This window comes from Dermochelys coriacea, chromosome 16 (genome assembly GCF_009764565.3).
Source record: "Dermochelys coriacea isolate rDerCor1 chromosome 16, rDerCor1.pri.v4, whole genome shotgun sequence".
Lineage (NCBI taxonomy): Eukaryota > Metazoa > Chordata > Testudines > Dermochelyidae > Dermochelys > Dermochelys coriacea.
The window spans coordinates 17,041,782-17,065,267 of record NC_050083.1 but is presented as its reverse complement, the minus strand read 5'-3'; the positions used below and the strand labels follow the sequence as shown (position 1 = coordinate 17,065,267).

The window sequence follows — 23,486 nt, the reverse complement described above, 5'->3', positions numbered from 1 at the left end:
CTACAGACACCTGCTCCTGTTCCAATGCACCCTCTTGTGTTCCTGACCCTACTCCCAGCAGCCCCTGCACCAGTGGTTGTGAGGGGGAATGCAGGACCTCTTATGACTGCCTTATGGTGGCCTTCTGATAAAGGAATTCACCCCTTTGGCCCCTTGCTCTACAGTTCCAGCTTCAATGCACCCCTAGGGCAGGGGACAGCATCTGCTGCCAGATCTCCCAGCACATAGAGTAACTGTAAACAAGGCAGTGTACTCACTAGGACAGGTGCCAATTTTACAGTAAATTATACTGTTTCTCTGTATTGTCAGCCCCAAAGATAACTATTTGATGGGGGGGGAAATGGCTGAAGATCCATAATTTAGTCCTTACAGGGAATTCGCGTCTTAGTAAACTACTTAACAAGGGGAACCGTGTGTCCCTAGATCCCCGTTAATCCATGCCCTGCCTGTCTGTACATATAATTGTTAAATGCACTCTATGCCTTGTTTAAAAACCAATAACATTTCATAGTAGAGTCAATAGAAAACACCGAGTCAAGGGGCTTTGTAGTTCATGCCCCATATTTGACCTAGCTCAAAATAAGCAGCTGGTAGGTAGTGTTTTCGTATTCTTAATAAATATCAACTAACACCACTGCTTCTTCAGCAATTAAATCAAACAAAAGAAACAAACCAACCTATTTTTGTAGGGCCTACACAAAAGCTGTTATCCTCCCCCGTCTGGCTCTCGAGCAATAGTTAACTAACAGAGGTGATTCCACGAAGCTACTGTCTGCACATTCCTACTGGCATCAATGACAATGCTGGTGGATAACAATCAACCACAAGTACACAAAAAGGAGCCATACCAACTTCTGCTGCATTAGAAATACAAGGAAAGGGGAGCAGGGGAAAATAAGTTTTGGTCAAATAAGAGCACTCAAAATTAGTAGGAAAAGAGGTTTTATTATGTTCAGTCCTCTAATGAAATGCGACAATAGACAGAGAGCAATAAGCTATAAAAATACAATGGCCAATGTCCCTTTAATGTGGACAATGACTTTTTTATCTTGTTAAGGTGTCAATTCTTTTTCCTCCCCTGACAGCATGTTTGAATTTTCCTTGCAAATTAACCTCTTGCAGAAAACTTTTATGATGTCTTCATCCCACTTACCTTACAGATCAAAATGTGTAACCTGGACTGCCCTAAGTGCAATGCATGTCAGAGAACAGCACAGAAATCAGCGGGATTGAATATTATTAAAAACGTGTCCCCTACCTGGCTTTGTGGGTTCTGTTCCCTTGGGGGCTGGTCAGGGTAACGGTAGCGTTCGAGAACTGAGTCTCTGATGAAGTGTTAATTATTTTGTCGCTGCTCAGCTCCATGTAGGTGCCGTTGATGCTGTACGTCATCACCCCTTCGTTGTCTTCGTAGTCGACATAAAGACTGTCTATGTGCGAGCCCACGGAGTTGATTGGGTCCCCTGGGGCAAAGATGCTGTTCATGGTCATGTTCCGAACTAATTCTTTCGAGTCTGAGGTTTTGTCCAGAAGCTTGTCGGTGATTGCATTTTCTGACAGGAACTCCGTGGAGGTGAATCGCGAGTCGAAGTCTCTGTCATCTCTGTCTGTCAGGTAAGTAGACCTGGTTGCATTTGAATCTGGATTGGAGCAAAGCGGGGGACGGAACAACAACCACAAAATAAACTCAACACGGGAGATGGGAGAAGCAGAAAGTGCAGGCGATGGGTCTGTGCAGCTAGATCGAGGGACAGCGGGAGTAGCTGGTGGTATCTGTGGCAGTTGTTCACAGGCAGTTAGGCCCTGTGGATCACACTTACTCACACTGGAGGACTGGGAGTTCATAGCTGCCAGGTTCTGAAGAGCTTTTCCAGTTACATGTGTCACAGGAGCAAGCTTTGGCTAAGGGAAAATTGTGGTTTTGCTCCACTCCCCACTACTTCAGATGTTCTGTCCAGCACTGAGAAGACAGAATAAGCCACAGCTTTCCCTGTCCTCCCACAACCAGGGGCTGCAGGCTGGGTTGGGTGAGGCGCTGGGGTAGCGGGAGTGCAGGGAGATGGTGCTGGGTTCGGTGGGGGCAGGCTAGGAGGGTGTAGAGGGGAGCTGGGTGGAGATGGGTTGGGTAGGGATGGGGGATGCTGGGCAGGAGTGAGTGTAGGTGCTGGATGGGGGCTGCTGGGTTGGGTGGGTGTAGAAGGGTGCTGGATGGGAGTGGATTGGATGGGGGAGGAGGAGTGCTGGGTTGGGTGGCTGTAGGGAGGTACTGGGTTGAGTGGAGGAGGTTTGGGTGCTGTGTGGGGGTAGGGGGTTCTATGTGGGGGTGAGTTGGGTGGGAGGTGAGAGGTGCTGGGTTCGGTGGGGGTAGAGCGATTCTGGGTGGGTATAGGGGGGTGCTGGGTGGGGGCGGATTGGATGAGGGATGAGGAGTCCTAGGTTGGGTGAGAGATGAGGGGTGCTGGGTTGGGTGGTGGTACGGGGTTCTGGGTGGGGGCACATTGGATGAGGGATGAGGAGTCCTGGGTTGAGTGGGAGATGAGGGGTGCTGGGTTGGGTGGGGGTAGGGGGTTCTGGGTGGGTGTAAGGAGGTGCTGGGTTGAGTGGAGGAGGTTTGGGTGCTGGGTGGGGGTGAGTTGGGTGGGAAGCGAGAGGTGCTGAGTTGGGTGGGGGTTCTGGATGGGTGTAAAGAGGTGCTGGGTTGAGTGGAGGAAGTTTGGGTGCTGGGTGGGGGTGAGTTGGGTGGGAAGCGAGGGGGTGCTGAGTTGGGTGGGGGTTCTGGATGGGTGTAAGGAAGTGCTGGGTTGAGTGGAGGAGGTTTGCATGCTGGGTGGGGGTGAGTTGGGTGGGAAGCGAGAGGTGCTGAGTTGGGTGGGGGTTCTGGGTGGGTGTAAAGAGGTGCTGGGTTGAGTGGAGGAGGTTTGGGTGCTGGGTGGGGGTGAGTTGGGTGGGAAGCGAGAGGTGCTGAGTTGGGTGGGGATTCTGGGTGGGTGTAAGGAGGTGCTGGGTTGAGTGGAGGAGGTTTGGGTGCTGGGTGGGGGTGAGTTGGGTGGGAAGCGAGAGGTGCTGAGTTGGGTGGGGGTTCTGGGTGGGTGTAAGGAAGTGCTGGATTGAGTGGAGGAGGTTTGGGTGCTGGGTGGGGGTGAGTTGGGTGGGAGGTGAGAGGTGCTGAGTTGGGTGGGGGTTCTGGGTGGGTGTAAAGAGCTGCTGGGTTGAGTGGAGGAGGTTTGAGTGCTGGGTGGGGGTGAGTTGGGTGGGAGGTGAGAGGTGCTGAGTTGGGTGGGGGTTCTGGGTGGGTGTAAAGAGGTGCTGGGTTGAGTGGAGGAGGTTTGGGTGCTGGGTGGGGGTGAGTTGGGTGGGAAGCGAGAGGTGCTGAGTTGGGTGGGGATTCTGGGTGGGTGTAAGGAGGTGCTGGGTTGAGTGGAGGAGGTTTGGGTGCTGGGTGGGGGTGAGTCGGGTGGGAAGCGAGAGGTGCTGAGTTGGGTGGGGGTTCTGGGTGGGTGTAAGGAAGTGCTGGATTGAGTGGAGGAGGTTTGGGTGCTGGGTGGGGGTGAGTTGGGTGGGAAGCGAGATGTGCTGGGTTGGGTGGGGGTTCTGGGTGGGTGTAAGGAGGTGCTGGGTTGAGTGGAGGAGGTTTGGGTGCTGGGTGGGGGTGAGTTGGGTGGGAAGCGAGAGGTGCTGAGTTGGGTGGGGGTTCTGGGTGGGTGTAAAGAGGTGCTGGGTTGAGTGGAGGAAGTTTGGGTGCTGGGTGGGGGTGAGTTGGGTGGGAAGCGAGGGGGTGCTGAGTTGGGTGGGGGTTCTGGATGGGTGTAAGGAAGTGCTGGGTTGAGTGGAGGAGGTTTGCATGCTGGGTGGGGGTGAGTTGGGTGGGAAGCGAGAGGTGCTGAGTTGGGTGGGGGTTCTGGGTGGGTGTAAAGAGCTGCTGGGTTGAGTGGAGGAGGTTTGGGTGCTGGGTGGGGGTGAGTTGGGTGGGAAGCGAGAGGTGCTGGGTTGGGTGGGGGTTCTGGGTGGGTGTAAGGAGGTGCTGGGTTGAGTGGAGGAGGTTTGGGTGCTGGGTGGGGGTGAGTTGGGTGGGAAGCGAGAGGTGCTGAGTTGGGTGGGGGTTCTGGGTGGGTGTAAGGAAGTGCTGGGTTGAGTGGAGGAGGTTTGGGTGCTGGGTGGGGGTGAGTTGGGTGGGAAGCAAGAGGTGCTGGGTTGGGTGGGTGTTCTGGGTGGGTGTAAAGAGGTGCTGGGTTGAGTGGAGGAGGTTTGGGTGCTGGGTGGGGGTGAGTTGGGTGGGAAGCGAGAGGTGCTGGGTTGGGTGGGGGTTCTGGGTGGGTGTAAGGAGGTGCTGGGTTGAGTGGAGGAGGTATGGGTGCTTGGTGGGGGTGAGTTGGGTGGGAAGCGAGAGGTGCTGGGTTGGGTGGGGGTTCTGGTGGGTGTAAGGAGGTGCTGGGTTGAGTGGAGGAGGTTTGGGTGCTGGGTGGGGTGAGTTGGGTGGGAAGCGAGAGGTGCTGAGTTGGGTGGGGGTTCTGGGTGGGTGTAAAGAGGTGCTGGGTTGAGTGGAGGAAGTTTGGGTGCTGGGTGGGGGTGAGTTGGGTGGGAAGCGAGGGGGTGCTGAGTTGGGTGGGGGTTCTGGATGGGTGTAAGGAAGTGCTGGGTTGAGTGGAGGAAGTTTGGGTGCTGGGTGGGGGTGAGTTGGGTGGGAAGCGAGGGGGTGCTGAGTTGGGTGGGGGTTCTGGATGGGTGTAAGGAAGTGCTGGGTTGAGTGGAGGAGGTTTGCATGCTGGGTGGGGGTGAGTTGGGTGGGAAGCAAGAGGTGCTGAGTTGGGTGGGGGTTCTGGGTGGGTGTAAAGAGGTGCTGGGTTGAGTGGAGGAGGTTTGGGTGCTGGGTGGGGGTGAGTTGGGTGGGAAGCAAGAGGTGCTGGGTTGGGTGGGTGTTCTGGGTGGGTGTAAAGAGGTGCTGGGTTGAGTGGAGGAGGTTTGGGTGCTGGGTGGGGGTGAGTTGGGTGGGAAGCGAGAGGTGCTGGGTTGGGTGGGGGTTCTGGGTGGGTGTAAGGAGGTGCTGGGTTGAGTGGAGGAGGTTTGGGTGCTGGGTGGGGGTGAGTTGGGTGGGAAGCGAGAGGTGCTGGGTTGGGTGGGGGTTCTGGTGGGTGTAAGGAGGTGCTGGGTTGAGTGGAGGAGGTTTGGGTGCTGGGTGGGGGTGAGTTGGGTGGGAAGCGAGAGGTGCTGAGTTGGGTGGGGGTTCTGGGTGGGTGTAAGGAAGTGCTGGGTTGAGTGGAGGAGGTTTGGGTGCTGGGTGGGGGTGAGTTGGGTGGGAAGCAAGAGGTGCTGGGTTGGGTGGGTGTTCTGGGTGGGTGTAAAGAGGTGCTGGGTTGAGTGGAGGAGGTTTGGGTGCTGGGTGGGGGTGAGTTGGGTGGGAAGCGAGAGGTGCTGGGTTGGGTGGGGGTTCTGGGTGGGTGTAAGGAGGTGCTGGGTTGAGTGGAGGAGGTTTGGGTGCTGGGTGGGGGTGAGTTGGGTGGGAAGCGAGAGGTGCTGGGTTGGGTGGGGGTTCTGGTGGGTGTAAGGAGGTGCTGGGTTGAGTGGAGGAGGTTTGGGTGCTGGGTGGGGTGAGTTGGGTGGGAAGCGAGAGGTGCTGAGTTGGGTGGGGGTTCTGGGTGGGTGTAAAGAGGTGCTGGGTTGAGTGGAGGAGGTTTGGGTGCTGGGTGGGGGTGAGTTGGGTGGGAAGCGAGCAGTGCTGAGTTGGGTGGGGGTTCTGGGTGGGTGTAAAGAGGTGCTGGGTTGAGTGGAGGAAGTTTGGGTGCTGGGTGGGGGTGAGTTGGGTGGGAAGCGAGGGGGTGCTGAGTTGGGTGGGGGTTCTGGATGGGTGTAAAGAGGTGCTGGGTTGAGGGCTGGGGGGAAGAACCTAGTGGAGCTGCCTCCTGAGCATTGGGAAGAGGGAGATAGAAAGACAGTCTGCAAAGCAAATATCGCCATGGCCCCCTGCAGCTGGGATGTGCAACTGCAACCATCCCTACAGCCCCGCCAGAAACCAGAGCCCTCCGGGCAAAGAGGATGGATAGGCAGAGACATTTGTACGAGTTCTCCCAGGATTCCAAAAAAATTAACCAAGGAAGCAGAACTCGTCTCATCATAAACTCAGAAAAGCAGCATTGCAAGGTCCAGGGCTCCTCCTTACCTTTGGGTTGTTTGCCCTTCACTTTTGGTTCACAGTCAATTGCTTCTGCTCTTTCATAAACTTCATTGGTTTCCTGACCTTTGCTCAAGTTCAGGTCTTCCTCAGTGTCCTGCCTTCCAAACACCTGGTTCGCCAAATCTATCCTTTCCCTGGAGAGTTTGCCAAAGTAGCTTGCATTGCGCTGGCTAAACCCCAAAGGCACTTCTCCATCAAACTCTCTGCTTTCCTCGCTCTCAGATTCAGAAAAGGTGTAGTAGATAGGCTGAATAACTTTTGAATGTGGCTTCCTTAGAAGAGTATATTCAAATGTTATGGATGGGTTCTTGCCATTTTGGTTCCATACCTAAACAAACCAAATTAAATTACTATTAACCAAGATGTAATGTATATTGGGCATAGAATTCTACATTTTGCCTTATTGTCTCCAAATGGCTGTGGTTAGTATCTATCCATTTTTAATGTGTCTTTTGCCATATCACTAGGGAATCAGTTCATATCATAGATCTATTCTAACTGGCACCACAGCAATTTATCTTAAATTATTTGGCAGTGTTGCTCAGTGGATACAGCATTAGATTGGGAAATCTAGGACCTAGTCCTAGCTCTTCCACTGACTGATCGTAAGGACTTGGGCAAGCCACTTATCCCCTCTGTGCCTCATTCATCCAGTCTGTATAATGAGGATAATGATACTTGACAATTTTTTTCTCTCAAGTGCTTGGCGATCTTCACATGAAAGGTGTGAGGAAAGACTTTGGTAATAATGAATCATTCTGCAAAAACTGTCAGCTGCCCACAGACAATTGGCCAACAGAAAATAAAACTCAGTTTTCTCAGTGAATTATGTGCTATGAATTAGTCATCCAGCAATTCTGAACATTGTAAAACCCATGGAGGTGGGGGGAATTCACCCTTGTGCAGAGGGCTGGCAGAAAGGCAGTGCACCATTTAAGTCTCACTTAAACCCTGAGAGGTTGAATAAAAGCTGCACAGACCTTGAAATCCATCATAATTATTACCATCATCCCTTCTGGAAAAAAAGAAAAGAAAAGAAACATCTGGTAATACGGTGCTAGAGAAAATTCTCAAGGCACCTGCAGTCACATGGCTATGTACTAATAATTTCCCTGGGATATAAAGGGGCTTCCAGTGTCTTCAATGCAAGCCATGTATAGGGAACCCAGGACAGAATTTGGCTCAGAGGGTGAAATTCACCCCGTAAGGAGGCCCATGCACTATTTAAGGGATGCATGGTCGGTGTGCAGGCTCTCAGCATAGGGATGAATTTCTTTCCTTTCCTTGCAGTGGAACTCATAATAGCAGTAATATTATGTTTTAAGGTTTGGGTAGTTTTTTGTTTGATGGCCCAATTGTCTTCCCCTTTTCAGTTGACTGAGATAATGCTGCCAAGCAGAAGAATAGACAAACTCCCCCACCCCCGCCCCGGCCAATGCCCAGGCTTGTCATCCATCCAGAATGATAATTTAATAAACCAGTATTCATTATTTAAAGCCAGATCTGCATCTGAAAGGCTCCTGTGTTCTCTCTGAACTGGTGATGCCAGTAAAACAACATGTTATTCAGCAACATGGGGCCAGGCTCACCCCCAAGATGCAATCTTTATCTTCTTTCCCTGCTGGAAGTAAATTTACTGAGCGGGTGTTTATCAATGGGAAGGGGAAGCTTTACAAATTCCCCAGGGAGCCATCGAATCAATGCGACTCTCAGATGTCCTGACTCCACCACATCAAGGGCCTGCTCTGCCCACTTTGAGGGCTGCAATGTCAAGTGGAAGTCGCAGGCTGCTTGCACCTCTGCTCTCTGCGGCCTTACCCATCCAATCCCAGGGGAGAATCTGGCCTGGAGAACCTTGGTTCTCACCTGCCTCATCTCTCCTTGCTTGCCATGTTCAAACAGTCTCCTCCCTGAATTGCATTTTTGCCACAGCTAGAAAGCTCAGTGGGGAAATGGCCACATTAGCAGCAAAGAAGCCGCTCTGCAGTCGTGGAACAGCTGCTGTTTTATGGCCTCGGGAGAGGAAAATTTCCTCCCAAGCCTTGTGGACAGTGTTCAAATTATAGGGGGGGAAATACGAGGGCCTTGACTGTCAAGTGGCTTGCTTTAATTTAAACATTTGTGAGAAGTCAGGGAGCTTCCCACCCCCACCTGTAATTCAAGAACCACCTGTAAAGATCCCCAGCATGTAGCTCAGCTACTGGCTGCATCCAGAGGATTTGACCACTGGTACGAATGTGGTTAAGAAACACACAAGAGGAAAAAATCAGTAGAATTCAACTGTTCTCTTCCTGTAATTTCTATCCCTGCAAATATAAAAAGCCAGAGCACACCATTATATTCAAGCCTTGATTAGTTGGCCCTTGGGCGACGATATATTCTATGCCAGTCTCATAAACATCCATAGGCCTTCTGTACTTGAACACCGTGCCTGCAATGTTGAAGTTCTTTGGGCTGTCGACTTTGTAATTCCCATTGAAAAAATAGTACCCAGCTTCATCTGCAACAGCTTAAAAAGACAGAGAGAGCAGGTAATCAGCTTCATCGAATGCAAAAGAAAAATGCAATCACAGAAATGTAGGGCTGGAAAGGACCTCAAGAGGTCATCTAGTCTAGTCCCCTGCACTGAGGCAGGACCAAATCTACCTAGATAATCCCTGGCGGGTGTTTATCTAACCTGTTCTTAAAAACTTCCCAAGGACAGGGATTCCATAACCTCCCTTGTAACCTATTTCCAGTACTTAACTATCTTTATAGTTAGAAAGTTTTTCCTACTATCTAACCTAAATCTCCCTTGCTTCAGATTAAGCTGATTACATCTTAATCATTGCTATTTCCTTCCCATACAAAGTTCAAGTATCTTTATTTTCTGGATGATGATAATATCTGACATTTACTTAGGTTATTATATTTGTTTTATAATAATATCCTAAAACATCATTAATATCATAATGAACATTTATTTTATAATAATAAATAAATAATAATACCACCTATCTCATATATAGTGCTTTTCATCCATAGACCTCAAAGTGCTTTACCATGATCAGGATCATTAGTATCATAATAAGTTTATTGCCATTGTTACTTTATTTCCACATCAATATTTTATACACATGTGTGCGAGACTGTAAAAAGCAGGGATTGTCATTTATTACATGTTTGTACAGGGCCTCCTACAATGGGGCCCAACCTGAATGTGGCCTTTTGGCCCCAATATACATGTTAAAATAATAAAGGTTTCATATGCTGTAGACAAACTGGTTGTGTTTCATGACTCGGTGCACCAGGAGTTCCATATTTTAGAAAATGAAACAGATTATCCTTCTCTTGGCACACGGAAATCTTGCCACCTAAGCCATGGTTCTAATAACCATGGAGCTTGAAGGCAGCATCAGAACTTGACACTAGCTGAAGCATATGTGTGAGTTACTTGAGCAGAGTCAATTTGCCCACACCATCCAATTCCTGTACCTATCTGAAACCTGGATTCAGTCATGGGCATTAGCCACCTTCCACCACAATATCAACGAGGCAAACATCTAAATCATATTTGCTTTTTACTGAGTGCATGCTGTAGCCAATGTACTTTCACTGAGATGCAGAAGTACCATGGGATCAAGAGAGAAATGAAGGTGCACAGCAATTATTTGAGATCAAGGACGTGCATCTGGTACAATTCTCTGCAACAACAGTAATATACATTGTTCAATGGATCAGAGTTAAAGCAACTAAAATGTTGCACTGCCTGGGCCAGATTCCAGTGGGAGTAAATCAATGTAGCTCCATTGACTTCAACAGAGCTACGACGATTTACACCAATTGAGGATTTGGTCCATGTCTGCAAATGTATTCTCAACAAATGCGTTTACTTGCAAAGAAAAAATGAATATACGTGCACATGCGTGCACACACACACACACACTCACAATTTTTAGCTAAGTACCAAGAGGTTATACACACCCAAAACATCTGCCGATTTTTTCCGTTCTACTATCTGAATATCTCTGGCTCCAGCAGGAATGTGTGTTACCAGGGAATAGCCTATGGAAAACTATACATTAATGAAAGGAAAACCTTGTAACCAATAATATGAACAAAGATGAGTTCAAGAATCAAGATTGGTCACTTTTCAGGAAACATGGCTTTCTGAACATTTGATCCTTCCCAATTACACTTTTTTAAATGATAGACGTTAATAACCATCATATTACTCATAACTTCCATCCATATAAGGTAGCTTTCCTGCCTCTTTTTCCAGGGGTGAAAACCTCCATAGCAGTAAGCTGACGTTACTTCATCAAATTCAACAGAGCGACGTCAGTTTGCACCAGTTGAGGATCTGGCCCATAATCTCTGAATAAGAGTCTGTCTACGCTGTAAAGTCAGAGGTGTGACTACAGCACATGTACACGTATGCAAGCTATCTTTGGTCTAGTTAGCTTAAATAACAATAGCAATAATGACATGGCTGCACAGGGACCCTGGGTATGCAGGCAAGTGACTGTCCCATGCTGCTGCAGCTTCACTGCTAGTGTTATTCAAGATGACTAGATCAAAGCTAGATTGGGTATGTCTACACATGCTGCAGTCACACCTGGTTGCAGTGGAGACAGACCCAAAGGCTCATTTTACTGGACCTTCACACACTGAGACTGATCTTGAAAACTATTTGTAAACCAGCACCTGTTTGCCTTATAATGTAGCTCCAATTGTGTTGATTGCACTAAGAAAAATACTAACAGTATTTCTGAAGCCATAGTTTGTGTCCTACTGTTCATCCCATTTATATTTCTTATGCAATTAAATCAGAATAATGTTTTGATCAACAATAAGATTTACAGTTATACATACTTAGAAGAGGAAAATCAAATCATATTCATCAGTGTGTAAAACGATCCTCATATTGGTCAGGAAGAAATTATTCTTCCATATAGATCTGGGCACACTTGTCTATGAATATTATAGGGTAGGAGGTTATACCTTATTTAGAAGCATCAAGTACTGATCATTAGGGATGCCATTTGCTGTGGTATTAGGGCAGCAGTTGCTCCCCACTCCCACCCCCGACCTTGGTTTGTACCACCCCAGACTTTTCATAAATCTGTATGTTCCACCCTCCCTCACTGACTTCCAAGCTATAATACAATCCCATGTAACATTGTCCACGCTAACACAACTTTACCACCCACCAGAATTCTTCTGAAAAGACACCCCTGCTGATCACAACTGGAATCAGGATATTGGACTAAATGAACCAGGTATCTGATCCAGTATGGAAAAAATCCCAGGTTCCTAGAATTATTTTCTTGAAATAGTCTGAAATATGATCTTGAAAATGGCCTCAGAAGTACAGAACTGCTACCTTGCGATGTGGAGAAGGACAAGGGGAAGGTAGATTAGAAGAGGAAAGCCTCAAAGGTATTCAGGGTAATATCTGAGTGTTTGAGATCTTCATAATTGCATCTAAAGTCTGTAGGTTGCAGATCAAATACAACGAACTGTTGTAAGAAGGCCTTTTTGAAAACTTTTATTAGCTTCAGCAGCTAGCCTGGTAGTTGGACCATGGTGCATTTCTTGGCTAGTCACTCAGGAGCCACCATTATTTGGGATGACAAGCCTGATTCTCCTCTCTCTTACATTGATCTGAAACCAGTGTAACTACTGGATCACATTCTCAGCAGGTGTAAATTGATGTAGCTCCACTGAAGTCAATAGAGCTGTGCTGATTCACACCAACTGAGTATGTCAACCATTGATTTTAATGGAGTTATTCCTAATTTTCACTGGCGTAAGTGAAAGAAGAATTAGGCTCTAACACTTTATGCTATATTAACTCTGGGAATCCTACTTTTCAAAGATATCCTAGCTTCCCATTGTTGCAAAGCATTTATTCTTAGCTTTAGTGGTAACTAGAAATAAGACCTTAAAACTGAGATTGGTCCATTGTATAACTCTGCTGCTCCAAGTGCAATGAGGCTCAGATTTTGAATCAGTGTAATTCTCAATCCTTGCTAGGTTACCTGTATCCTTTAAAAGAAGGGTTTCCCCTGTCCTAAAACATAAGAGCGACAGTTTAAAAAAAGACAGAACATGAAAAAAGGAAAGAACCCCAGAAAACAACAAGGCATTTGGTAGTATTTTGAAACTGAAACTAATGTACCAAAAAAGCTATGTTAAAAGACATATGCTATAAATATGGGGAAAGGTAAAGTCTTACCGAGATGAGAATTTCCTTTTCTGTAACTCCCAGTGACATGAGTGCAGCTACTCCCATCTCCTTGGCAAACCCCACATTTATCCAACATGTGGGTGGAAAATAGAATCCCATCACATCCAATTGGCTAGAAAAATGGTAAATAGAGTATTGAGGGCCAGGCAAATATTGCACCCATTGTAATTTTCTGAATGCTACTGACAATATTTTTGCTATAATGTTTAACAACCTCACATTTTCCAGACACGCAAACCCCTCGGAAATCAGTGTATTTGCAGGATGTTCCATCCCGAGCCTGAACCATTAACTGTCTCTGACCATCCACAGTGGTGCAATGGAGGTCACAGGGCTTGCTAGAAATGTGAACATAGTCATCTAAGGGGAAAGGATATAAACATAGATTCAAAACAGGAGAAACACAATCATTCATCCTACCAATGTTAACTAATGTCTGATAAGAGAGATAACAACATCAATGGTATGATGAACTGCACGGTTAGCCATATTTCAGGAGCTACCACCTCCAGGGTTTGGAAACTAGATTAGGGATTGCAGTTCTGATAGCATGACAGGCCCAGCATTGCAAATCCTTGCACTGGAAAGTGGTCCTTACTCCCTGCAAGTCATACCATGCACTAATGTTATCAATTATATATACATTATGGCTGAGAATTTTCAAAGCTTCTTAGAGGATGGGCATCTCCAAGACAGCTTTGAAAAATCTATGTATTTATAAACTATAGAGCTAACATCAACCCATGGGATTACTTGCAGGAGTAAGGACTACTAACCTGTGTAAGGGGTTGCAATATAATAAAAAAGTGTGCTTTCATATATCTATATATGATATATAGCTATGTCATACATATACACAATGTTATATATCTAATAACTATATATATTAATATATTCTTTTATATCTATGGAGATTAAATAGGTAGACTAACACAGAGATAAAATAAAATTTACAGCTGTATATGGACAAGCACAGCAAATTCTTTGACAAGTTTTTATTTGAATTTGTTAAAGAATTCATTTGGGCTGTGTGCACCCCCACCCCCGACCCCTAGCTGCATTTGCTTTCCACAGATATTCAGGTGGCTAAATCCACTGACAGAAACATTCACTGAAACAAATTGCAAATTCATGTTTTCTCCAGCAACCTGATTCTAAGCGTTACATACAACTAGCCAGGGAACAGAAATATACCAGCTGACCTATATGTCCCATTAAAATAGCATGAATTTCAAAATATCCTTTTCCGAATCTTACAATGAGCTGCTTGCATACCAGCTACAGATCAAGAATTATTCACTGAAACTATCAGGTGAAATATTTCCAATAGTGAATAAGTTTGTGGAAATTTTCACCTGGCCACAGGAAAGAGGCAAAATTGGTCAAAGAAATTAATGATTATGAATCATTTATCCACTTTCATATTATGGGCCAAATTCTACCAGACAGGCCTGACCTGGGCAGGGGTTGGGGTGCATCATGGACTTGTATCACTGCAGGTGGGACAAAGAGAAGGCATGAGGCACAACTGCTCCTTGTTATGTACAGAAGGTCTGCAGGCTGTACCTTCTTTTTGGATGGTGCATCTTGCTCCACTCCTAATGTAAAAGGATGGGCAGGTTCCTGGCTCCACCTCCTCCCTGCCTCCATTAGGGTGATGCAAACTCCCAGTGCTCCCCTGAATGTCCCTGGCTTTTGCATAGACAGACACAAGGGTTCTCCTGGCACCCCCAGACAAGGCCGAATCATGATGGGTAACATTTTCAAAAGCGCCTTGGGACCCGAACTCCCATTTTCAAAAGAGACTTAGACCCAGGTTGTTGAAGGTATTTAAGTGTTGCCGTGTTCAGTGTTGCAATGCCTCACTGATTTAGGAGCCTAACTCTTATTTTGAATATGAGATTTAGACTCCTAAATCAGTTAGGCATTGCAATGCTGAGCACAACAACAACTAAATACCTTTAAAAATCTGAGCCATAGGCACTTGGGGCCAGATTATCAAAGATCATTTTCAAAGCTATCCAAGCAATTGAAGATGCAGACAGGGACTTCGTGGAATTTTCAGAAGTGCCTAACTTTCATTGAAATCAATGGGAGTTAATGCCTAGATGCTTTTGAAAATCCCACTCAGTCCTATCTGCATCTGTAGGTGCCTAAATACCTTTAAAAATCTGGTCCTTAGGAGCCAAAGTCTGATGGAAAAATCTATAGCTAAGCGCCTGAGTCATTTCTGAACATGGGATGTAGGCTCCAAGGTCACATAGGCAATTTAAAAAGTTTTATCCTATGTAACCATTGAACTGACTCGTTTCATTTTAGTGACACTAAATAAAACAGAGAGCTATTTACAGAGGTGATGTGTGTGTGTGACCAAATGTCACTAAAATGAAATGAGTCAATTCCATGGTCACACTGAACTCTTCACTGGACATTTTGCTTGGGCAAACCAGCTTCTTTAACACTCAAGCCTGCAAGTCCAGACTCACCAAAGTCAACGGGAGTTTTGCCCGAGAGAGGACTGCAGGATCCAGCCTTTGAGCTAATTTATAATTTTTTTTAAAAAAAAGTGCTTTGTGAATGCAGAATGCTCCTTTGAGCCTGGGCAGGTGGTGTCCCTGAGTCTTCCTGAAGGATATAGCATTGTAACTATCAAAATATTTTGGCTAAGCACTATAGAACACACAAAGCATGTCTTGTTACCAGGATATAAAGGTTTCCATTGATATGTTCTTCCGTTATACACATGGGAGTTAAATGATGAACACTGTTCCTCTCGAAAGCTCCTTCCGGTAGGAGGGCACTCCTAGAATGGGATACATTAATATCCTGATGAAAACAAAACGCAGGAAAGGTTTCTGGCACACCTCAACTGGCCGCTTCCACAATTAGCATTGCATGGCCTGCTCCAGGCCATGGAGCCTGGCTGCTACCTATGTCTTAAAGGGCCTAATACTGCAAACGGCTGAGAGCCTTCTGCAAGGTAGCTCAGCTCCTTCTGCTCCCACCATAGTTGTCATCAGAGCACCTGACACACAGCGACGCTGGTGCAGGGGGAGGTGGGAGGCCGTGCAGGCACTGATTGAAACTTTCTCTGTGGTCCCACAATCCAGGGGCAAGGAAAGAGGCAGTTCCACCAACCAAAATCCCCACTGAAGGGGGGCAGCTGCTACCACCACCCATGGGCTATAACTGGCTAAGATGCTGAGCTGGGTTCTGTTTCCAGCTCTTCTACAGACTCACTCTGCAAATGAGGCCAAGTCACTTCATCTTTCTGTGCCTCAGTCCCCCTGTCTGTCAAATGCGGGACAATGCCACTTCCCTATCACAAAGGGGTCCTGTGGGGTGTTCAGATACTGCAGTAATGGGAGCCATCAAAAGCCAAGAATCAAAATACAGTCACTTGGTTTTGGATATGTGACAAGATGAAAACCTGTCAGTTTCCCAGCTATCCAGAAATATGTTGTGTTAATGTAAAAGGATGGGCAGGTTCCTGGCTCCACCTCCTCCCTGCCTCTGTTAGGGTGATGCAAGCACTCCCAATGCTCCCCTGAATGTCCCCTGAATCCAGGGATCAGGATTAAAAATATATTATTTGGAACATTTCCCATGAGAAAAGAATATTCTTACTTGTACTTTGCAGAGCTGGTATCTTTTGGATGTCCCAGTGCAAGTTTTATTAGCAAGCCCACTCACTGACTTTCTTCTGAATAAAGAAATGTTGGTTAGATATGGGGTTATAATCTTTGACAAATAAAATCTACATTCCGTGTTTTTGTAAGGGTTCCCGTAAATAGTGGCAATGCCTTAAACCATGATCCCATTGAAGTCAATGACAAAGGTGCCATTTACTTCAATTATTATCATTGCTTATTACGTTTATTACAACAGCACCCAGAGGCTCCAGTGTGCTAAGGCCCCACTGTGTGAGGTGCTATGAACATTTACTAAAAAAGAAGTCAGGCCTTGCCCCAAAGGCAATCTAGTTCAGTGGGTGCAGGAGCAGGCTTCTACTTAACTGTTAAGTTACAGTTCAAGCCACCACAGAATTTTTGTTAATTACTCTATTTAGACATGAAATGTGGTAGATAGATAGATAGATTCTGTGAAGCATTTGGAGATTTTGGGGATGAAAGCAAGATCTGATTTTTATATTTTGCACTTCATCGCTCGCATTTTCAGAAGGGTTCAGCACCCACACCTGGGTTTTCAAAAGTGCTCAGCTCCCTTTGGGCACCCAAATCAGTGACCAGGCTCTCAAAAGAGCTCAGCACACTGAGTACACCTTGAACGGTGATAGATAGACAGACAGATCTTTTGTGGGATTATACGTTTTAGTCAACACAAGTTATTGAGCACATACAGGAATAACTTCATGAAATTCCATGACTTATGTTATACAGGAGGTGAGACTAGACGACCTAATGGTCCCTTATGGCTCTAAAATCTATGACTCTATTAATTTAGTGGCTTGAGAGGAATGAGATGGTGGTTTTAGCCCAGCTCCTAGAAGACAAACATCCACATCATAAAAACACCCAGTCTCACTGGCACTGACAGACACTCTGTTTGGTTGCATGAGCAGACAGGCCGCAGGGTTATTGAATGGACAGAGCGAGGCGACAGCCTTCTCATCCTCGGAGGGGGCCCTTCCTGCTCAGGACTGGAACACAATGGCAGGAAGCTTGTGTGTGCGTCTCTGTTCTGTGGACAGACAGAGATGTTCATTCTCCAGGGCTTTCAATTCAGCACATTTCACGAATGACACATTTGCTATAGTGTAATTTACTGGACCAAATTCACCTCTGGGATATGAAGGCTAATGTCCATAGATTTCAGTGGAGTTGCCAGAATGTGACCGAGAATTTTGTGCAGTTTGCCTAACAGGTCAGGTAGATGGTGTTACAATCTTCTACCCACATAGTACATGTGTGTCACTTAATTATTTTGACAGTACCTCTGCCGGAGACAATGCCTCTCCTGGGATTTGACACCTCCCCCACAGGTTCTCGTGCATGCTGTCCATTTAGTCCATTCCCCCCACCAGTATGCCGTGACATCCGCTCCTTCCTCGAGGCTGTTGGACGTCTGCGCGTTATCCTATTTGCAATGCCGGGCATTCATGTTCAGAAGAGAAGAGGCGTTAAACATTTACACAGCTGAGTTAGCATGACTAGGAGTTCTGCACTCAGTGATACCAGGCCCCAAGACAGCAGACCTCTCTCAGGGCCAAAACTGGATTGTTGGGGGCAAAGTCCAAGCAAAAGGGCTTTGAGTGGGGGAAAGGTGAGCGTATTAGAGGAATGGGATCACCCTCCAACTGCGGAACAGGGCATGGAGCCCCTGAACAGTCTTCCTGTAGAAATCTTGGGGTTTTCTATAGCACCCATCACCATAGTATCCAAGCATAATGGTAGCAGTAACTGCGGCCTGCCGTGCCGCTCCGCTATGTGGTGGATCCATGCAGCTCACAGACCATGTTCTCCTCAACCCACCCCATGCTGCACACTCGTGCACAGAATCACAGCGCACAGGGGATGAGGAGTCTATCTGAGTGGATTCTCCCTGGCATGGACCCCTATACACAGAAGTGACACAGCATTTCCCACTACACTGCGGGTAGAGCTGTGCAGGAACTGGAAGTGCCCTCTCATGGGAAATTCCACAATTTCAAAATATGTTTTTGTTCCAAATTGGAATGAAATGTCAACATTCGGAAACTCCCATGACATGGCATTTTCTGCAAAAATGTTTCAGGTCAGTCTAACCATTTTATTTTGATTTTTACTTTATTATAATAAATATAATATAATATATAATTTTCAGAATGCAAAGGTAATTTTGAAACAAAAAAATCAAAACAAAACATTTCAATAAGGTTGAAATTAAATGTTTTGACCCCATTAAAATGAATCATTTTGATTTTTTTTAAATGAAATTTTGTTGACATCAACGCATTCCTGCAAAAAATTTTTGTGGAATCAGCATTTTCCAATGGAAAACTGTTCTGTCAGAAAATTTTCAACCAGCTCTAATCTGGGGCCTTATGCAACTTCTACGCCTTCCCCACCCGCTTCCCAGGGAAATGGGAAAACCCACAAGTATGGGTTTTCCCGTTCAGTCCTCAGTCAGAATTCCCATTAACTTAAAATGGGAAGTATGATGGAGTCAGGAGGGGCCCCAAAACCTTCCAGATGAAGACAGTGCCCTTAACTCTTCAGTACATTCTGATCCTTGGTCCCCACTGAATTCAAACGCCGGATGTTGAAGAGTTAGGTTGACCAACGGGTATGGAATGGCTTCCACACAAGGAGAGACTAAAAGGATTAGGGTTGTTCATCTTCAAAAAGAGACCACTAAGGGGGGATATGACAGAGATCTACAAAGTCATGAATGATGTGGGGGGGAAAAAGTGTTATTTGCTCTTTCCCACAATACAAAAACCCGGGGTCACCCAATGCAATGAATAGGCAGCAGGTATAATATAAACAAGAGGAAGTACTTTTTCACACAGTGCACAACTAACCTGTGGAACTCAGTGCCGTGGGATGTTGTGAAGGTCAAAAGTATAACTGGGTTCAAAAAAGAATAGGTAAGTTCATGGAGGATAGGTCCACCAATGGCTATTAGCTAAGGTAAGGATGGGACCCCATGCTCCAGGGCAACTGTAAACTTCTGATTACCAGAAGCTGTGCATAGAAGGCAGGAGTGGATCACTCCAGCTGGCCAGTTGTGTGTACTCCCTCTGACATTCTGGTATTGGCCCCTGTCAGAGACAGGGTACTGAACTAGCAGGACCATTGGTCTGACCCAATATAGCAGTTCTTCAGTTTAATTACAAAAGCAAAGGAAACAGCACCTTCCAAACCCAAAGCAAAACCCTCGCCTTGTGTGGGTACATGGGTGGTGAAGTAGAAGAGAACAGAAAATCTCTTCCCAACCATCTCCCTGGATGCTACAAAGGCTGGGGGTGCACTTAATGAATCCTGTTTCGGTGCATGGCCTGACACTTTGGGATATATTCCCAGGGCCCAGCTTTCCTTTGATGACACTGCTGTTAGCAGATGCCAGGGTGATGCACACTGCTTCCATCAGGCTGCAGCAGGAGGGAATGCTACCAATGGCTCTGCCACCATTCCCACCCATCCCTATGTCGGCTCTGAGATTTTAATGTATTGCCACTACCACTCTGCACTCACACATGCATAGCAAGAGTCTTTCTCAATAAACATAGGATTTATCATCTCCGTGCGGCTAGAAGATTAATTTTCATTGGGGGGGGGGTTATGTTTCCATCCACTCTCCTGGCTACGGAGTTCAATAAATTCTGTGTTTCTTGAGCAAGGATAAGGACGTTCTATGAAAAGGAATCCAAAAATCTAGCAATTGACCAAGAACCAGGGAGAAGGAACTGTTCCACCTAACGAACATGCAAAATTATGTGTCATTTTATGTAAACACTGGGGATAAGGTGAGATCCCTCTTAATGAGATCCAAGTTGCAGAAGAAAAACCTGCCAATGGAATAACTAATGCATATGTTCAAGAGTCTTTGCTTGCAGATTCTAAAACACAGCGTCAAAACAAGACCTGTGTGCTGGAGAATACCTGGGCTCAATGGGACATGCCTATTTCCTTTTGGGAGCTCAGAAACCAGTCTGCCAGGTAAACATGGAGCTATCCCTTCAGCACCAGCATTTTACCTGCCAAGTTGCTACACTTACCTGAGATATCACAAAGGCAATGTTTCCTACAAAGAGGACAATGGCCAGGGTCCCCTTCAGGTGAGCATTTTCACAGATGAAGATGCTGCTCCAACGCCATTTAATTATTTTCATTCTGTAAAGCAACAGGCCCAAATGTATGCCATTCAAAACGCTGTTGTAATTTCATTAATGGCAGATTTTTAGAGATGAGATCAATATTACAGTGTCAGAGCCACTGCGCTTTGGAATAGATAGAAGGCACAGCGTCAACTATCCTGTTTTATTGCGTCATCACCAATAGGTAAAATAACAGTGATCATAAACAAGAATAGGGATTTGTTTGCTAGCAAGAACCACGACCTTGTAAAAAGGAACTTTTACAGTGGCCATAATTGCTATACAGTTAATTAATTAAAAGAAAATATAGGGGCAGATGTTCAACGGTTGTAAATCGATGTTGCTCCATTTGAGATCAATGTCTCCTCTCAGGGTGGCAGTTAGTCTAATTTATTTTCACTGTTGGTCCCTCCATCACCAGTGTGTGTCCGCTGAAGACAATGGAGTCACATCGATTTACACCAGCTGAGGATCTGTCTCTGAAAGATTGCATGAAAGCACTTGACAGCAAGAGAATTAGCCAAAATGTAGAGCATGTCAGTGTTTTTATAAGTTGAGTGAAGAGTTGCAAATGCTGTGCAGGAAGCATTGAAGAAGAAGAAATGGCTGGACATTTAAAAAGCAAGATCATTGGAATATTTTCTGCTACAGCCCTGTCACTCAATAATTAAAATGAAAAAGGGATTACAATTGACAGCCCTTATTTTTCCTTTTTTCAATAGCAGTTCCTCTTGTTCAAGTCTAGTTCCTGTGGATGGAAAAGTCTGTTCCTATAGCAAAGAAATCCTCCAAAGTTAAAATCACAAATATCAGCCTTTCATTTCTGTCCCCTACAGCATCTCTGGAAGGAAGGGTAAAAGAAAACCCAGCAACCCAGAATGACATGACTTTAAAGAAAATGCAGTGGAATACCCTAGTTCATTTTAGAGTGAAGTGGAACCCCCACTGTGGAAGACAGAGATGAGCAAGTTCAGGAAATCATGTTTCAGGGCAATCAAAGCACCACATGTTTGAAAGGAAAAACCTCTCTCCTACACTAGACTTCCCTTAAAAAGTAAATATTCAATGAAGTGGGAAGGTAAGTGAGACCCAGACTGCCCATGGGGAGAGGGGGGGAAAGACTGCAATCAGGTCTGGAGCATAAAAGTGTCTCTTCCACCTCTTAAATACTCTCCCCATTTCCCCACCTGAACTTTTGTAGCAGTTTTGGGAACCTTGCCCTAGGGGTAAAGTCACCACAAATTTGGCTGGTGTTTCATTTAACGGGATCATCAGTTAATTTTCTAATTCCTCCTCCTCCCCTCTCCCACCACGCTGTGTATTGACTTAATATTCTGAAGATGGTTTCCAAAGCTGAGTCCACTGATTAATTGAAGTCCAGAGTTCTTGGCTGTGTGTCCCGGGGACAGGTGGCTGCGACTTGCCTTACACTTGGTTTTCATTAAGACTTCCAGACACTGCTGGGCCAAAGCCAATAAAACGACTTGCTGTGGGGTTATCCTTTGTTCAGTCAAAAAATAAACCAAATCTTTAAGGGAGCAGAGTAGGAGAGAAAACCCCAGCTAAAATAAAAACCTATCAAAAACTGAAGGACAAATCAATGAGTCTATGGACAGGAGAGAAATCCAGTGTCCTAATGGCAAAGCAGAGAGAGACAGCTTTAACGTCTTTCCCATCCAATAATTCTACAAGGTTACATAACTGTCTCCTGACACATAGCATGACTCCAACACAGTCTAACCTAGCTCCAAAGCGAGGAATCCAGGTGGGGGAACCAGCCTCCCTGAACCTAAAGTGGCTGGTTACTTTTCTGGCACTTCAACAAGTTTTTGCTTGGTTTGAGGGGAGAGGGTTGTCTTTTCTTGTTTTGGTTTCTTTTTTTCTTCTTCTAAATCAATATATTTAAAAGCGTGTGTATCATTGCCACGAAAGTACAATAAATAAGCCATACCTTGAAAAATTGGGAAGTGCCAGCAAGGTGCAAGGGGTTTGTTTTAAGGCTGAAGATGCTCCAGACACCAGGTGCAAAGGCTTGTGTGTGGGGGGAAGAGTGAGTAGCAGCAGCAGCAGCAGCAAAAGGAGGAGCAGGAGCTGCAGACACACAAACTCTCTCTCTCTCTCTCTCTCTCTCTCTCTCCCTCCCTCTCTCTCTCCTCAAACTTCAAAGGGCAGCCAAAGAGCCTGGGTTTCCAGCGAGGAGGAGCTGCCTAGTGGCTTTCCCAAGTCAGCTTTAGTCGGTTTTATAGCTGTCAGACAGACTGTGAGGAATTCACACTTCTCACCCTGAGATGTCTCTCCCCCCACACCCCAAGCCCAGGGTTTAACCCGCTCAGCTCCCCTGATGCAGGCCGGCAGCAGCCAGCTGGTTTCCTGCGGCTAGGCTGGTGGAGGAGTGGAGCGGGGAGTTGTACGCATGCGTTCCTCCTCACCAAGAGAGAGACAGACACACACATACACAGAGCCAGCAGCGCCAAGCGTTCGCCCCGGGAGTCTAGCGGGGAAGGAGGCAGGCCAGGCCAGGCCAGGCCGAGCGAGACAGCCGCACAGGCAGGCCGGCGGGGCCGACGGAGAGGACTGCGGTGTTCTACAATAACGGCCCCGCCGTCTCCATGAGAGGGCCGTGCGGGCGACGCGCTCCAAGAGCACAGCCACATTCTTCTCTCGACGCAAGACACACAGCCAGGCGCGCAGATTTATAGCACAGCCAGAGGGAAGCAAAGGGCATCTGAGGCCGTCGGAATGTGAATCCTTCCCTGGGCCGTCAGACGTCGCTAAGGACACGGACAAGGCTCTGCCGTCCCGGCACGGTCACCTTGCCGGGTTGCTCTAAGTCGGCTTTCTCGTGAGGATAGGCTGTTGGCCTGTCGCTCAGCCCCCAGCCCGGCGGGCCAGTGGACTGCTCTTCACCGGCTCACGGCCCTTCGACCTGTCCAGCTTGGGTGGCCCTGCTGGGAGTTCAAGCTCTCGCCGGCGCTGCTTTCAGGGTCACGAGAACACACAAGCCTTCCTACCTCGTCAAGGAAGGATCCCCAGGCCTTGCCTACACACAGACACTGTGCTGCTTTACCTATTCCAGTTAGGGTTGCCAGGCGTCCAGTTTTTGAATGCCCAGTCAAAAAGGGACTCTGGTGGCTCGGGTCGGCACCACCGACCGGGCCATTAAAAGTCCAGTCGGTGGCGCAATGGGGTCCAGGGCTAAGGCAGGCTCCCTGGCGTGGATGCAGAAGTGGCCACCAGGTCCTAGCGGCCACTAGGTGCATGGGCGG

General features: G+C 46.8%; 1 protein-coding gene across 2 annotated transcripts in view; it reads right to left on the bottom strand.

Moving 5' to 3' along the window:
* ADAMTSL2 (ADAMTS like 2) overlaps positions 1–22,556 on the bottom strand; it is a 50,047-nt gene extending 27,491 nt beyond the window's left edge. For both annotated transcript variants that reach the window (XM_038374829.2, XM_043498832.1), the window contains exons 1-11: positions 22,172–22,556; positions 20,122–20,236; positions 17,356–17,498; positions 16,029–16,104; positions 15,102–15,204; positions 12,616–12,761; positions 12,390–12,513; positions 10,133–10,213; positions 8,503–8,678; positions 6,155–6,497; positions 1,259–1,640 (exon numbers count right to left, since the gene is read on the bottom strand). In XM_038374829.2, coding sequence (XP_038230757.1) covers positions 1,259–1,640; positions 6,155–6,497; positions 8,503–8,678; positions 10,133–10,213; positions 12,390–12,513; positions 12,616–12,761; positions 15,102–15,204; positions 16,029–16,104; positions 17,356–17,498; positions 20,122–20,235 — 1,688 coding nt within the window. In that variant the 5' untranslated portion in view covers position 20,236; positions 22,172–22,556. The remainder of the gene's footprint in view (positions 1–1,258; positions 1,641–6,154; positions 6,498–8,502; positions 8,679–10,132; positions 10,214–12,389; positions 12,514–12,615; positions 12,762–15,101; positions 15,205–16,028; positions 16,105–17,355; positions 17,499–20,121; positions 20,237–22,171) is intronic.
* Positions 22,557–23,486: the final 930 nt, after the last annotated feature.